Consider the following 15,204-nt stretch of genomic DNA (forward strand, 5'->3'; position numbering starts at 1 on the left):
GTTATCCTATTTTATTTTATTTCATTAATTCTGTACTAGGGTTGATCGGATTAATATAATTTGTATAGTGCAGAGGTATATGATTCCTGAAAGGAATCATACATTACATATGTACATATGTTACATATATACATGAGTGTATATATATATATATATATATAAAAGAGATTTTGTTAGTTTTTATGTGCCATTTTTTATTATTTGGGAACCTCTCAACCAATTTGAATGCAGTTTTCACCTTAGATAAAGAATTTACTTGTTGTAGGTGTTGGCATAAAAACATCAATGGTGTCCGCAATTGACATGCTTACTCCTCAACTTTTTTTTTTCTGGAATGTGTCAAACTGACAATAAATGTGGACAATAAATAAAATTCTCTTGAAAAGGTAACATCATACGGCTATCTATTACAGTTTAGGCCTTTGTGGGGTATTATCAGTTTATGAAATCTATCAAAGATTAATAGGTAGCCTCCTGTAGTCAAAGTTTCAAATTAATCAGTTGCTGTCACTAACTTTTATATAGGACTTTCTTTGTTCTTTACCCCTTTTTTGAATGTAATACCGTTTGGACAGGATAAAAGAAAATCTTAACTCTAATCATTCTAAAAAATTTTTAATTATTAATTTTACTCATTTTATTAATAAAACACAGTTAATGTATTATTGTTTCAATTTTATCGTTAATGTTATAATTCAAGAGAATTATTCATATAGGAGATTATTTAGTAATTAAAATTTTTTAAACATAAAAGTATGACTGGAACATTATTAAATTACAATAAATATTTTCAAAGATCTGCACTTATTACAGAATGAACTATCTGTTCTCTTTATGATCTCTCATATATACAAACATGTTTTGTTGACTGAATAACTAAAAACATGGGTTGATTTTATTATAATTTTATTTGTCCTATATGGAATATCTTTTAAAATTATGATTGGGATCTATACTCTAAACTTAGTCAATATTTATCACTGATGTTGACTTTATGGCCAGATGCATTTTCATTAAATCAGGTTACCTGATTACTTTTCTACTTGAACATAAGCCACCTACATATATAAAATTTAAATGGGTTACAGGAGAATGAAGACAAAACTAAATCACTAAAAAAAAATTTATTGTTCACATAAAAATATTTTAGCTGCAATCCTTGAAAATAAAAAATACTTTTTCATAAAAACTCTTCAGATATGTAAATAAATTATACCAAAATGTTACCTAGGCAATTCCAGTTAACATTGGGGTAGTAATTTATATAGTAAAAAAATATTTGAAAAAATCTAACTTAGATTATTAAATGTTTCATGTAATTCTCTTTCATTTGAAAATCCACAAGCTTGATCTCTGCATAAAATTAATTTATTTTTTTAAGTATTGTTTGTACAATTTAGTTTTTCAGAAACAATTAACAAACAGATAAAATAGCAGGTATGATGTTAGTTTATTAAGAAAAGAAATTTCAATTAGAAAATCCATCCATAGTTTGCAACATATTACTTTAGAGGGTGATCATATAACATGAATAATTTTCTGTTTAAAACATTTGTGAAAGAAATAATTTAAGAAGAGCAATTGCACTCATTAATAGATTGAAAAAGCGAACAAGACTCCTCCTCTTCATTCATCATATACAAGTAAAATTTGTGTGTTATCGAGTTGCTTAACGTATTTGCTAGCATTTTACAGTGTACTGATGAATTTAAAAAATCAAAGTGTATTTTTTGAAAAAAGTGCTTTATGAACATGTTATATTCTTACTGTTTATGTTATTACTGTTTTTTTATCAACTCAGTTAGAAAGTTAAAAGACATTATTATTTATCAGAACTTGAATTGCTCAAATCACCTAACTGAACTTGTTATCAAAGTGTTTATGAACAGTATTGACAATTTTGTTCTAGCATCAAATGCAATGTGTTTATGGCAACTGCTGGATGTTACTTATTTCTGCTCTCTGAAATAGGAAATTAGGATGGATAAGGGATTTTTAATCAAGCGGCGCAATCCCTTCAATATCATCGGATCTCGCATCAACTGTATCATCCTTGTTCGTTGACTGATCATCTTTACATTTGCTTTATTATGCATTTCATCACTGCTTTCACTAACACTGCCATTAACGCAAACTGTAAACCTTTCAGTTTCCATTTCGGCAACTCGATCTGTTTCATATTTTTTTCTATTGTTAATACGTGTTCGCAACACTGCTTCCAATATTCCGCTGGCAGTTCAGAAAATTGTTGCTTCACTGCTAGCTTCAACCAATATCAGCTTCGAACCCTTGGATACAGGTGTTTTACAGCCTTTATCTGAGCCGTCGGCCCAACCATAACTTTTCCCGTGTACAAAGTGAATATAAGATTCACCTGAAAAAGTTATTGGTCTTCTTCTCGTCTGTAAATGCTCATTTTCTTTATATGATTTACTCGTTTAATACATAAATCTTGTTTTTTCTAAAAAACCTTTCCTGTTATTTCAATTTTCTTTCATCTAAAACCCATACTCCTAAGAAGTTTCCTTTGTGTTTCGTGGTTGCAATTTATTTGCGGATCTAGTTGTTCGGTTTTTAAAAGGAATAATAATTTGTTCAATGTCGGCAAGGTTTTAAGTTGTATAAGAAAATTGTATATATAATGTAACGCGCGTCTTTGGAAGTTGTCGATCTTTCTTTTTCATTCTATTACGAGTTTTTCACAGCATACTAAAATTCTCATTTTCTCCCGATTTATTTGATTCTGATATCACTTTACGCACAATATGAGTAGATACTCCACATAGATCTACTAGGCGAGCTGGAATTTCTGCACGTACAATCGCTGGATTTTCTTCAACTAGCATGCTGTAGACATTCATTATTATACATTTGCTTTGGCTTTTAAGATGTATTCCTCTTCTTAATCTACCATTGCGTCTTGGATGAGCATTAGGAAGAGTAAGTATTTAAAAATTCTGTTTTTGTAAGTATTTACAAAATTAATTTTGAAACAACTGTTTGTAAAAATTACTGCTCATAAAAATAATCTGTATTAAAAAAATATTGATTATAAACTCCGGTAACAATGTACGGAGGTCCAACTAACTCCCTCTTCTACTCAGTCCTTGAACGCATCACACCATCCCCCCTGCCGTATTATTATTGCCCTCACCACTTCAAACTATTACGCAGATTTTTAAACGAAGTGTGTTAGGGATAAAAAATTCAAATTGGTGATTGTCATTAACTGATTAAAAATTTACAAATTACTTTGCAATGTAGTCATAATTTTTCTTCATTTTTACAATCATTTAACAAGTTTTTGCATGCTGTCAAAAGTCCAGGAGACAAATGGTCTGATATATTTTTTCTTTTTTATAAAAGGTTGGTGGTGGAACAACTTTATTGGTAGTATTAAATTTGTTTTGTATAGTTAATTTTTTTTGACATAGTTTTTTTTATAAACAGTTTCATGTACTGTTTAATTAATCATAATTCTTTCTCTTGTTGTTACATAGGAATACATGATGGCTACCAACATCAAATAAAGTATGTTTATACAGATTTTGTTGTTAATAAATATTAAAAAAAAAAAAACTAGTGTAAATTTATAAGTAAATACGTTTATATTTTTTATTATTTGCATATAAACATCACATGTGTGTGTGTGCGCGCGCGCGTATTAATGTTTGAAGAAGGTTAATGCTCATTATAAATTTTTTTTTGAAAATTACACATAATAATAAGCTTAAAAAGTAATGAAAGTGCCCAGTTAATACTAGTTACTTTACTCATATAAGAAAAAGGTTCACAGATTAACACAAAATATAATAACATAAAAAATTTAATTTTTAAAAGTATTGGTCAATACACATGGTAAAAAAGAAAAGATTACAATATATGAATAAAAGTATAAAAACAGTTCCTTAAGATTAAATGAACTATGAGCTCCTACAAAACTCTTATCTATATGTAATTATTAAACATTACTACATCGTTTATAAATTGTGTGTACAAATCATTTTATAATAGTTGAACAATTAATTAACAGGATTAGTAATTATTTAATTATTTTAAAGAATCTAACTAAAGAGAAATAACAATAATTATACGAGTATGTTAAAGGCCATTCATTAATTATATCCTAAATTTATGTTATATTTAATATTAATCCTATATTTTTTCATGCATTTTAATTAAAAATTATGAAAAATATTTACAGCAAATTATTATGTTATAATACTAAGAATTTTTTACAAAATTATTCAGTTATTTTATTTAAAAAATCAAAATTTAAGTTAAGCGAAATCATTTTTATTCATGAAAAAATATTATTGATACAATAATATAAAAAAGTTATATATGTATATATATATATATATATATATATATATAAAACATACTTTTGTTTTTACTTACAGTGTGGTAATATTATTTGAAGCAATCTTAAATTAAAAAACAATAAATAAATAAAAATATAATTATACATAATAAAACATTAAAAAAAAATTTAATTCTATAACTCAATTCCATTATTTTGAACCGTAATAAAATTATTTAAATGTATTATTTACAAATATGGAAAATTTCCCATTCTAATACTTTGAAAGTAAATACAATTATTATAAAAAATAAATAAGTACTACCAAAACGTAGTACTAAATACAGTAGGTAATTATAAAGCGTTACAATAAATTAAATAAAATGAACTTCACATTGAACTAATATTCACCACTTCAATTCTCCTGGCATGTACTTATCTATCAAACCTTGGTAGTATGGAATAAGTTGTTCAATGTCAGGCAGTTTTGTGCTCTTGGTGTATAAATCATATTTACTGAAACAATAAAGATATAATAATTAGTTTTCAGTATTTTCATTTTATGATTTTTTTTATTTACTTACAAAAATTACTAGATAAATACCATCCTGAATTTATCATAAATACTTTAAATATTAATATATTCAAGAGAAATGAATTCATACCTTAGAAATGTATTTATCTGCTTATTGTTCGACCTAACTCTTAATTCTCTTATATAATAATACTAAATATGAAATTACATGCATCATATTTTATAGTCATATTATCTTACATAAAATTAATTAGTTCTGGATTAAGTGTGTATTTTCAGTTACAACAGAGCTAATTGTTAGTTATATTTTCATTATTCTTTAGTATTATTGGTTTTGATGTATATTATTGGCTCATAGTTTTGACAATGCTCTCGGCCAAGTAATAGTGATGTAACTGCTGAAAATAAAAGGAATTTGCTACCTGTTAGAATCTTTTCTAACTTAGATTTTATATAAAGTGAGTTCAATTAGTAATTAAATGATTCATTTGCACTTCTACCAAATATTTATGCGTATGAATTGTCATAGATCAGGAAAATAAAAAAAAAAAACATTGCTGATTGAAAAAAAGGATTAAAAGCAGTCTTGAACTGAATTTGTCCAAATTCAGTTACTGTTTTTAAACAGATTAATAATTGCATAATTTAAAATATGTTATATAGTTTGAATTTATTGATCACATAATTGTAAATATTTTACTTAATATGTACTTTATAACTTTTATTTTTTATTTTTTTAAATTGTTCCATGTATCATTTTAGCACACATATGAATTATAATACTTCTTCAGCACTTGTAAATGATTTGTCTTGTAGAAAATTTTACTTTCAAAATAGCAATTTGTAAAATAATACTTTTTAAGCAAAAAGAATTTAAAAATATGAAGTCAATCAATAACTTAGTTAAGACTATAATTTTTAGTTTTTAATTTTGTTTCTTAGTTTTTTATAACTTTGCATAGGTAATGAAATTCATGATTTTAGTTCTGTAATAAGTTTTTAACACGAGTTCTACAAAGGGTTGAATGTAAGAGGACAAGTCAGTAATTATTTGGAATATATTTTCACAATGTAATTATCTCCACAATAGATTTTTACAAACAAATTCAAAAATTCAAAAACTGTCTCACAACTGTTGTACATGAAGGAACTGATGAGAATACTAATAGCACAAATGTGTGTGTGTGTGTGTGTGTATTTTATGGTACATAGACTAGATGAAGAAACAAATTATCTTAAAAGTAGTCACAGTTCTGTCTACGAAATCATCCACAACAAACTTAATTTTCATAAAGTTGATGAAACTTATTATCATTATTATAATTTGTTATTTTGCAAAATAATTCATAATGTTGAATAAGCAATTGCCCTTGGACATCTGACAAAAATGTTTGGCTTGCTATGATTATGAAGCTTACCCTGTTTTGGATAAAATTATCACTGGTGATAAAGTATGGGTCTATCATTTTAGGACAGAGAGTTAATGACAAAATATGGAATGGGAATATTTATAGTCGCCTTCCAGGAAAATGTTCAAAAGTCAACCATCAAGAGATTAATGACAGTGGCATATTTTTAAATGTATTTCATACAAATTTATTGATCATCAAATTGTAAACGTCTTAATTAATTTTCATTTATATTAATAATATATTTATCAGGAGATAAGGTTTCGGGATTCTCAATAATATTGTCAGGAAAGACTCAATTACAAACAGTAAACAGAACTTCTCAGTGAGCATTTCACCCATGAAAAAAAATTCATGAAATTCTTATTTAAAAAAAATTAGTGAAATTCTTATTGAGAAGATAAAGCCTGCAATTCAAGGCAAAAGGTAAAGAGGATTATTGAAAGGCATTTTTTATTGTATGGCAATGCCCATTCACAGAATGCTGGTTGCACATAGAATCCTACCAGAAAATCAAGTTTAAATAATTGACAACCTCTATGTAATCCTGATTTTGTTTCTTCAGATTATCACTTGTTTGGTCCATTCAAAGAGTCATTAAGAAGCCATCAATTCACCTCTGAACAAAAACTGAAGGAAGATGTGCAATGTTTTTGGTTGAGCAACAATTGCTCTACCAAAAACATTTTTTCTAAGGTCATAAGAAGAAAGCTTGCTCAGTGATGGAATTAGTGCATTGAAAACAAAGCGTACTATGTTGAAAAATTATGTTATAGTCTCTTTCTATTTTTAATGAAATAAAGTTTATTGCTGCATTGGGGTTAATTATTGGCCACCCTCATATTTTTTTATAAAGTGTTATAATATAACTTACTTGAATTCCAACACCCATTTCTTCATTTCCATATCTTTTTCAGAGCACAAATGTTCATAGTCACCACCAGAATGCCACGGGTAAAAAGAATGAAATCTGCAAGCGACAAATAATAATCATAATTATAATTTAGTTTCTTATGAAACACATACATGCCATTTTTTGAATAAATAATCAGTAATAAAATGTTACTAATTTTAGTTTTTCATTGTTTTTGCCACAATTAGAAGACTCAGTTTAATTTATAGAATAGAAAGGTAATAAAAAGTTATTTCTTAAATACAGTTATAATTGATATATGTTATCTTTGACCAGTTATAACAGTTCATTTACTAATAATATTATAAATAAAAAAGATTCACATATTAGAAATGTATTTTCTTTATGGGTATTATTAGTGTTCGATGAATGAAAATTCTGTACATTTCAATATACATATATGGGAAATGTATATGAATTTTTTTAAATTTTTACTTGAATCGAGAAAACCATGACTAAACATTCGTGAAAAATTGCCCTTAAAAATGTAATACTTGTATTAGAATTAAGAAAGTAGATTCCTTTAAACATTATGAGTGATTAATTACTCAACAATTATTTTACTACTTAATTTAATTTGGCTTAAAACATTTTAGTCTTAGTTGGTTCATCATATCTGGAACAGATTTCTGGATTTGGTGCAAAACCATTTTTGTTTGTGTAATGAATATATCTGTTGTTTGTTACACTTCTGGATAGTCAGACCAGGATTTTTTAATTAAAATCTAACAACAGAATGATGGCCAAGAATACTATCAATGAGGTATTAATGTTAAAATATGTCTGGACCGCCTGGGCTTCAGAATACCTATTTCCCACATGGCAAGGTTAATGCTAATTATCTGTACTATTTCAAAATTATGACATGTAATGTAGTATCAACCGAAAGTAAATAAGAAGGTAAATTGATTATGAATTGAATTGAATAGAATTATATTAATAGTCCATAAGTGTTAAACGCCCTAAACTTTATACATCCATGCCGATAATTCTATATTGGCATGATCAGTATTGGGTAGCTAACTTTAAATTTAAAATACCTGGGCAATCATATCATCAGCAAGAAATTTTTTTATGTAATTTTAATGTGTGAATTTTACCATCTAATGAAACGATATCAAGAAATAATATCTACAAATCATACCACATCTTAAATTAAAACAACTATTACAGTAGTTACCTGATCATATAAAGAGCAACTTCGGGGAGTTTGGTGTTATTGTGCTTTAATACTCTGTACATATACTCGTCATGACCCCAAGACATAATTACATTGTCTAAACCACAGTTTGGTGTGTAGATTCCACACTCTGTACTGAAAAATAAAAGAATTTGTTAATTATCACAGCTAGACTTTTGTATTTAAATAATAATATATTTAACTTTAAACACCTATAAAAGTAATTAAATAATTTTTAAAACATTATGTTCATAATAAATTGTGCATTATCTGCTTATCTTTTAAATGAAAAGTAATGATTCAACTCATGTATTTTTCTTGACCTTTATTTTTAGAAGGTAAGATTTATTTTACCTTTTTACCTTCAGTTGGTGATGTACTTCTTTTTACAAAGTTCATTCAATTAAACTCAATTATTAAACCTCCTATTATTACTAGCTTCAGAATCGTGCATTTTTATTAAATTTTTGTAATAATTACTTTAAAATAATGTTTTTTTTAAGCAACTTTGTAGTTGCAAACAAAATTAAGTCCCAAATTACCTTTTTACTGGCCATAAACATTTTAAAATTTATTTAAATAACTGAATTTACACTTAGTCAGTGTAAGCAATCAATCAATTGAAATGAATCCTTCTAATAAACAAAACTATCAAATATTTAAAAAAAATGCTGTGGTTGAGATTTTAGCCTTTTTTTGAGAGTTATTTTCAAGGTTGCCAATCGCTCTTAGTCAAGAAATTAACTAAAAGTATTTTGCAACTCATCCAGGAAAATATAGAAACATCTCTTGAACAGTTGAAAATATAAAAATGAAGTATTAGTGATATATTAAAAAAAATGTAATTAAAATATTTAACACGTTTAAATATGGAGGAAAGAAATACTATTGACTATATTAGTAGTCCATAAATGTTAAACACTCTAAACTTAATACATCCATGTCAATATTTCTAAATTGGGATAATCAATATCAGGTGCTCACTTTAAATTTAAAAAACCTGGTCAATCATATCATCAATAAGAAAATTATTATTGTAATTTTAATGTGTGAATTTTACCATCTAATGAAAAGACATCAAGAAAATGTTAGAAGGTAAATCTCTCTAAAACAACGAACTAATACACTATAATTTGAATGCTTCATTCTCATTCAATTTAATTTTTATACTTTCTTTGCTATTAGAATAGTTTATTCACTTATTTTCTATTGCAGTTACATAGAAAAGCTGCAGTTACTAAAAGTTAGTTAGAAGGTCTGCTGATATACAGTTTTTTATTACTTTCACACCTGTCTTTAATCTGTGGTTATTACCAAAAAAAATTAATATTTTGAAAATAAATTTATACATATTTTTGATAATTCTTTGCTTTCCAAAAATGGTAGTGTGTATATAAGCTACCTTGTTTTCTTATTAGTTTGAAATATATTTACAAAACCACCATTTAAACAACTTATAATTCAATGTTTTAATATTTAATTATCATCTGTTTTATTTTTCATATAGTTTACATCTAATTACCATATTTACTTACTAACTGTTTTTTTTCATTAACAATTTTTTTAAATTAATTTATATTTAAAATTTTCGTCAGACCAGATAAGTTTTGGGTAACTATGTTTTAAATTGTACTAGGATTTATGAATATTAGTAACTTTAACATTTATGTATGCATCAAATATATGTTTTTAGAAAAGAAGAAGACTGATTTATGATTAAATTGTTAACATGTGCCAATTTGGTCTAAGAATGAACAGTAGCAATGTATAACACAATGTAACAATGTATAAACTGTTTTATGTGGATTATTAGCAATATTTATATAATTTTACCGTTAATTAAATGTTACATTTTTATTGAAACATTTAAACAAACAATTGAAGATGAAACTTAATGAAAATATTTATCAATTGCTTACTTGTATTTTGGATTTAATCGATCTGGGTTAGACAAAAAACTACTATCACGATATACTATGCTGTCTCTCCATTGACAACCTACAGGAAAAGTATCTCCAACAACAGCCCACTGTGGTTCACCATAAAATGCCAATACCTAGAAGAGAATAATAATTTTAAAACATTAATTACATGTATTGTAATTAAGATATTTAATCATAAATTTCATGAAATTATTTGACAAACTAATTCTATGCGTAAACAATAAAACATTAGTGAATGAATTTTGTTTATTATAACAATTTTTTTCAAGTTTTTAGTTAACTTAATGTTATTCGTATAAAAAAACAAATATTTATGGATTGATTAAAGAAAAACTCTCCTCAAAAGTGTTTGGACTTAGTTTTGTAAATTTCCTGATTATTAAGGAAGTAAACCATTCTTTATTTACATAATTAAAATTACTATTTTCAGAGGATAAACTTTAGAATAGCAAATGAGAAATGACCTCAATTGGAAGAATTTAATAGACATCTTTTCTAACTGAGTCTAAAGCTTACATGTTATTTTTTACTTTTACATATTGATTTAAAAAGTTTCTTTAATTTTCTTAATCGAGTGTGATAAAGTTTCGAAAAATAATTAAATGTGTTATGGAAGTAGCAATTTGATAATTAAAATCAATGCAACTGACCTAAGAATATATAAGTTGGTTTTCAGATGAACAAATCTATTATTAATATACATTTTTTTATGGAACATTCATTGTAATTCCAAAAAATTTGATTAGTTACCAGAGTCCTGTTGTAATTCTATAGTTATAGAAAGTAATGCTAACTAAAATTGCTTATTGTTTAAATAATTATAATATGAAAAAAGAGATCAATACCTTTCCAAGATCATGGATGAGCCCAGTGAGGTGGAACCAGTCATCATCTGGGTGCTCTGCTCTGATTCTCTCAGCTGTTTGGAATGCATGAACAACATTGGGAATATCGACGTCAGGATCACTTTCATCAACTAAATCATTTAATTTAAAAAGAGCTTCCATTATAGTTGCCTCAAATGTATTAAATTTTAACCATCTATCCATCCGTCCTGTAATTAAAATGTTTAATTAAATGTAAATAAAATTGTTACATTAAAAGAACTTTATTTATCTTTTTTTACAACAGTGTCAAAAACATCTTTTTATAATTACTTCTGATTAAGAGAGTAAATTTGTGTAAAGAAAGTGAGTTAGTAAATCAATAGACTTATTTATAATATATTACTTGTAAACTAATTAACACCTTGCAACATGTTTTGTTATTTTTATGTGCTTACAGGTAAGTAAACAAATATGTGTAATATTTTTTTTCATTTATTTATGAATTGATACTTTATAGTGTTGTATGAATTAAATGTGATATTTTTTTTCATATATTATACCATAATTTATTTTACGGTTAAACTATAATGCTTTTTGGTAAGCAGGAATTGCTGTTGTTTATTTACTGCAAGAGCTGTTATTTTTACGTGATTTCTGGCTTATTTCTCTTATTTCAACAAAAACATATTCTTAAAATAATGTGACAGAAATATTTGCATTGTGATTTGTCAACTGATGCAGCATTGCGTGTATTTTCTGAATTAGTTTTTTATAAAATACAAAATTAAAAGTAGTTTTGTTTGGTAAGATATAAAACAGATTAAAAATTTAAAAACCAAAAAAACAGTTTTGAAGAAACATGTCTACTGCAATGCTCCCTGGCGACTTATAACTGTAAAACTAATCTAAGAACTTGCTTTGAAGTGATACCTATATAATGCAATGAGGTGACACCTATAGTAAAAATATAATAAAACAACCTTATTTTAGACTCAAATTTCAGGTTTGATTCACTTTCTAAATTGATAGATTGTACTATCAGATTTTTCAAATCCTCTGAAAAATTTTTAGTGGACTTGGGAAGTAGGTTATTAAAAATTGCTTTTTTTTAATAATAATAATAATGTTGCAAATTTTTACCTTTTACAAAAGAGACAGTCTGATGAGTGTGCATTTGAAGATAGGTTAACCTGACACGTTCTTTCATCGGATCTTCTTCATCAATGCTGTAATCTCTAAACTGTCCTATAGGCTTATCTGCAAATATTGGCTCTGGTCTTAATAACTCAGATGGGTCAAAGATGTTTCTTCTCAACTGTAAAGAACCAAAAAGAAGATGATGTACATCGCTCTTCTACTAATTCATAACAAAATAAAATTTCTTAGTTAATATATACTGTTAAAAACTATCGTCACTGAACTTTTTACTCTGTTGTATGTGTGTTTTCTTTATTAGTTAGAATAAATACACCTGCATTAAGCGGTATCTAACTGTTTAAAAATGTTTAATTTTTTTAAGACATTTCAACAGTTTCAGGTAGTAGCTTATATTTCAAATACATAGAATGACAGACAGTTTTTTATCCATAAGGTCTCAGCTTCAAAATATTTAGAAAATGGCAGTCATAAGGTGCATTTTGGTTTAATATCTATGCAGGACAAAAATTATTCTGATCAGATAATCTCTTCTGAAGTATTTTCTAATAAAATTTACACTCCGCTGAAAAATCGTTTTCCCCGCAATAGCTATTTCAGAAGATATTTTTGGAATTGTAAAGAAATTTGCAGTGTTTTTGTCTTAGATGAATAATGACAAACATTGTATAAGATTCTTATTTGTTTTTCTATGATAAACCAAGACAAACTTAATGTACTGATCTAAAACATCAATAATGTAATGTTATAGATTTTCTTTGAATATTGTATAAATTCATTCGACGATCATTTTTTTTACATAAGAGGTAGCTGAAATAATTTAGTTCGTGATTATTATGGAGCCTGATAATGTTATTTGTCCTCTTGGACATACATAGGCAAATTATATGTAACTCGTTCAGGATATTAAAGTTAATGACTGTGACGCTTAAGACTTTTTTTCACTTGTATGATCTGTAGTCAATTCCTGATCCTGAGCGTTGAAAAATTAAGGTAAAGAAAAAGGTGCACTGCTGACTAAAATATTCCATATGATATTTTATGTCATCTTGAAACTAGGAATTGGTTAATCAGTCCGCCGCATGAAAATTTAAAATTCTTATACTTAGAATTAAATTGAATATTTAATTCTTCTATTCGATAAACTAAGATTTGGGTAGCTATTCGACCCGATAAAGTTCACAGTGGAAATGATGTGTCCACATGTCATTAAGTTATAGGAGGGTTAACGTACTAGCAGTAGTCAAATATTCTAATTAAACAAGACAATATTATTGACAATTTCTCGATAAAATACAGTGTCCTATACAGCTTTTAAATCAGCTCTAAGATCCATGATTTAAGTCTTTGCAATGAGTAGTTTCGAGAAACAATTGTTTAACAATATTGTGGCTAAGTAGTTTGTTCTAAGGAAAAAAGAAACTTACCCGATTAATGAAAATAATCTTTCACCAACCTCATGGATTTATCTATTTGGTACAAAAAGTTATATTCTTTATTACAGTTATTCTTTTATTTTTAAAATGAGGTTTAAAAAATCCCATTTTTGGGAGTGATTAATGAACATAAGTGGATCTGCATAAATAACTTAAAATTAATTTAGACCGAAGATAATTATTACATAAATTTATTAAGAGAACTAAAAAAAAAAGAATACTATCTTATTTCAAAGTATTATGTAAAAAGTCAGAAAAGAAATTAGATTTCTATATTTGTTAATAATTGTGATCTATATGGCAATATTTTTAAATTATTTATAATGTGGCTTCTTAAGATTTAAAACTATAAAACATTCTAAATCCTATCTTATAAATATATTTCAATATTTTATCAAAAGTCAAAATCAAGTAAAAGTATGAGTAATATTAATAAGTAACCTCTCGCCAATTAAGTATAAATAAAAGATGCGAGCGCTTTCGACTAGTCGCACCGTTTGGAGGAGTATATGTATAATGCCTCTATCTATTTTTCAAAATATTATGTTCATCGTCAAAAGCGCTCAAACGATTTTTCTATTTGTACTTTTTAGTGTGTAAATAAACAAATTATATATATTTATATAAATAAAAGTTAAATATCTTTTTTTTCAGTAAAATAAATTTCACAAGTCTACAATCACCGATATTAAAATATATTTTAAAATATTTTATTGTTTAATATTATTAAAAATTGTAACTCTTGATTTTTAAAATTATAAACAAAAATAAACTAAGAAATACTAGAAATTTTACATACCATCATAATGTTGTTTAAGTCTCTCATTTTTTCAGTTTAATAAAACGGTTAAAATCTAATTTAAAACAATTTAAATTTAACTTGTTTATTCCAACAATTTAGAATAAAATATGATACGATCTCCTCGTCGTCGAATATTTATACAGAGGGAGTATTCCCACCTCTTTCTTACTTAATCCACTAAACACGTAAAAAGTGTCGCTGACTGACCCCTGGTTTAAGGAAGGCTATCAGTACAATAATAATGTTTATCGATTTATTTTTAGCCCACGCAAAAACATGCGTTAATAAGAACTTTAACAATAACCTTTCGTAATGAATCGAAGAAGCGATATCGTCATAGATAACCCCTATCGGTCCGACCAGTAATGACTAATTTTATAATATTGCAAATGGGTTATCGTTAATCAATTATTCAATTAAAATAGTCCAATTATATCACTGTTAGTGTTTTTCCACAGCGATATTTTACAATAAATCCCTCGTGATTAGCGCCACGTGACTTAATCTCGTGCGTTCGACACGTTAGAACGAATCTTTACATAATTTTTTTTTATGAAAAAGAATGAAGTGTAACGTATTTTAACAAAACTCGGATTTACATTTTGATCTAATTTTAAAGTCTGACGCTTTATTTGATTACATCTATGAATGTTATTACCAAAATCTGATGTCACTTTAAAAAAATATACGTACAAAATATA

The 15,204-nt window shown here is 26.4% G+C and overlaps 1 protein-coding gene across 1 annotated transcript; it reads right to left on the reverse strand.

Moving 5' to 3' along the window:
• Positions 1 to 3,810: 3,810 nt before the first annotated feature.
• Miox (Myo-inositol oxygenase) lies at positions 3,811 to 14,653 on the reverse strand. Its single transcript, XM_075375067.1, has 7 exons — positions 14,501 to 14,653; positions 12,251 to 12,425; positions 11,129 to 11,337; positions 10,260 to 10,396; positions 8,341 to 8,475; positions 7,122 to 7,217; positions 3,811 to 4,819 (listed from the first exon to the last, which is right to left on the reverse strand). Exons 1-7 carry the CDS (start codon positions 14,525 to 14,527, stop codon positions 4,711 to 4,713), a joined length of 888 nt encoding a protein of 295 aa, XP_075231182.1. The 5' UTR covers positions 14,528 to 14,653; the 3' UTR covers positions 3,811 to 4,710.
• Positions 14,654 to 15,204: the final 551 nt, after the last annotated feature.

The sequence above is a fragment of the Lycorma delicatula genome, chromosome 1 (assembly GCF_047948215.1).
Source record: "Lycorma delicatula isolate Av1 chromosome 1, ASM4794821v1, whole genome shotgun sequence".
Classification (NCBI taxonomy): domain Eukaryota; kingdom Metazoa; phylum Arthropoda; class Insecta; order Hemiptera; family Fulgoridae; genus Lycorma; species Lycorma delicatula.

What these genes read in the sequence shown, in the direction of transcription:
- Miox (XM_075375067.1), bottom strand. Translation starts at nt 14,527, where the DNA reads ATGAGAGACTTAAACAACATTATGATG. An exon ending in GACTGTCTCTTTTGTAAAAG is followed by an intron (nt 11,338 to 12,250) that starts GTAAAAATTTGC and finishes TTTTAATTACAG; the next exon opens with GACGGATGGATAGATGGTTA. An exon ending in AAATGGGTGTTGGAATTCAA is followed by an intron (nt 4,820 to 7,121) that starts GTAAGTTATATT and finishes TTATTGTTTCAG; the next exon opens with TAAATATGATTTATACACCA.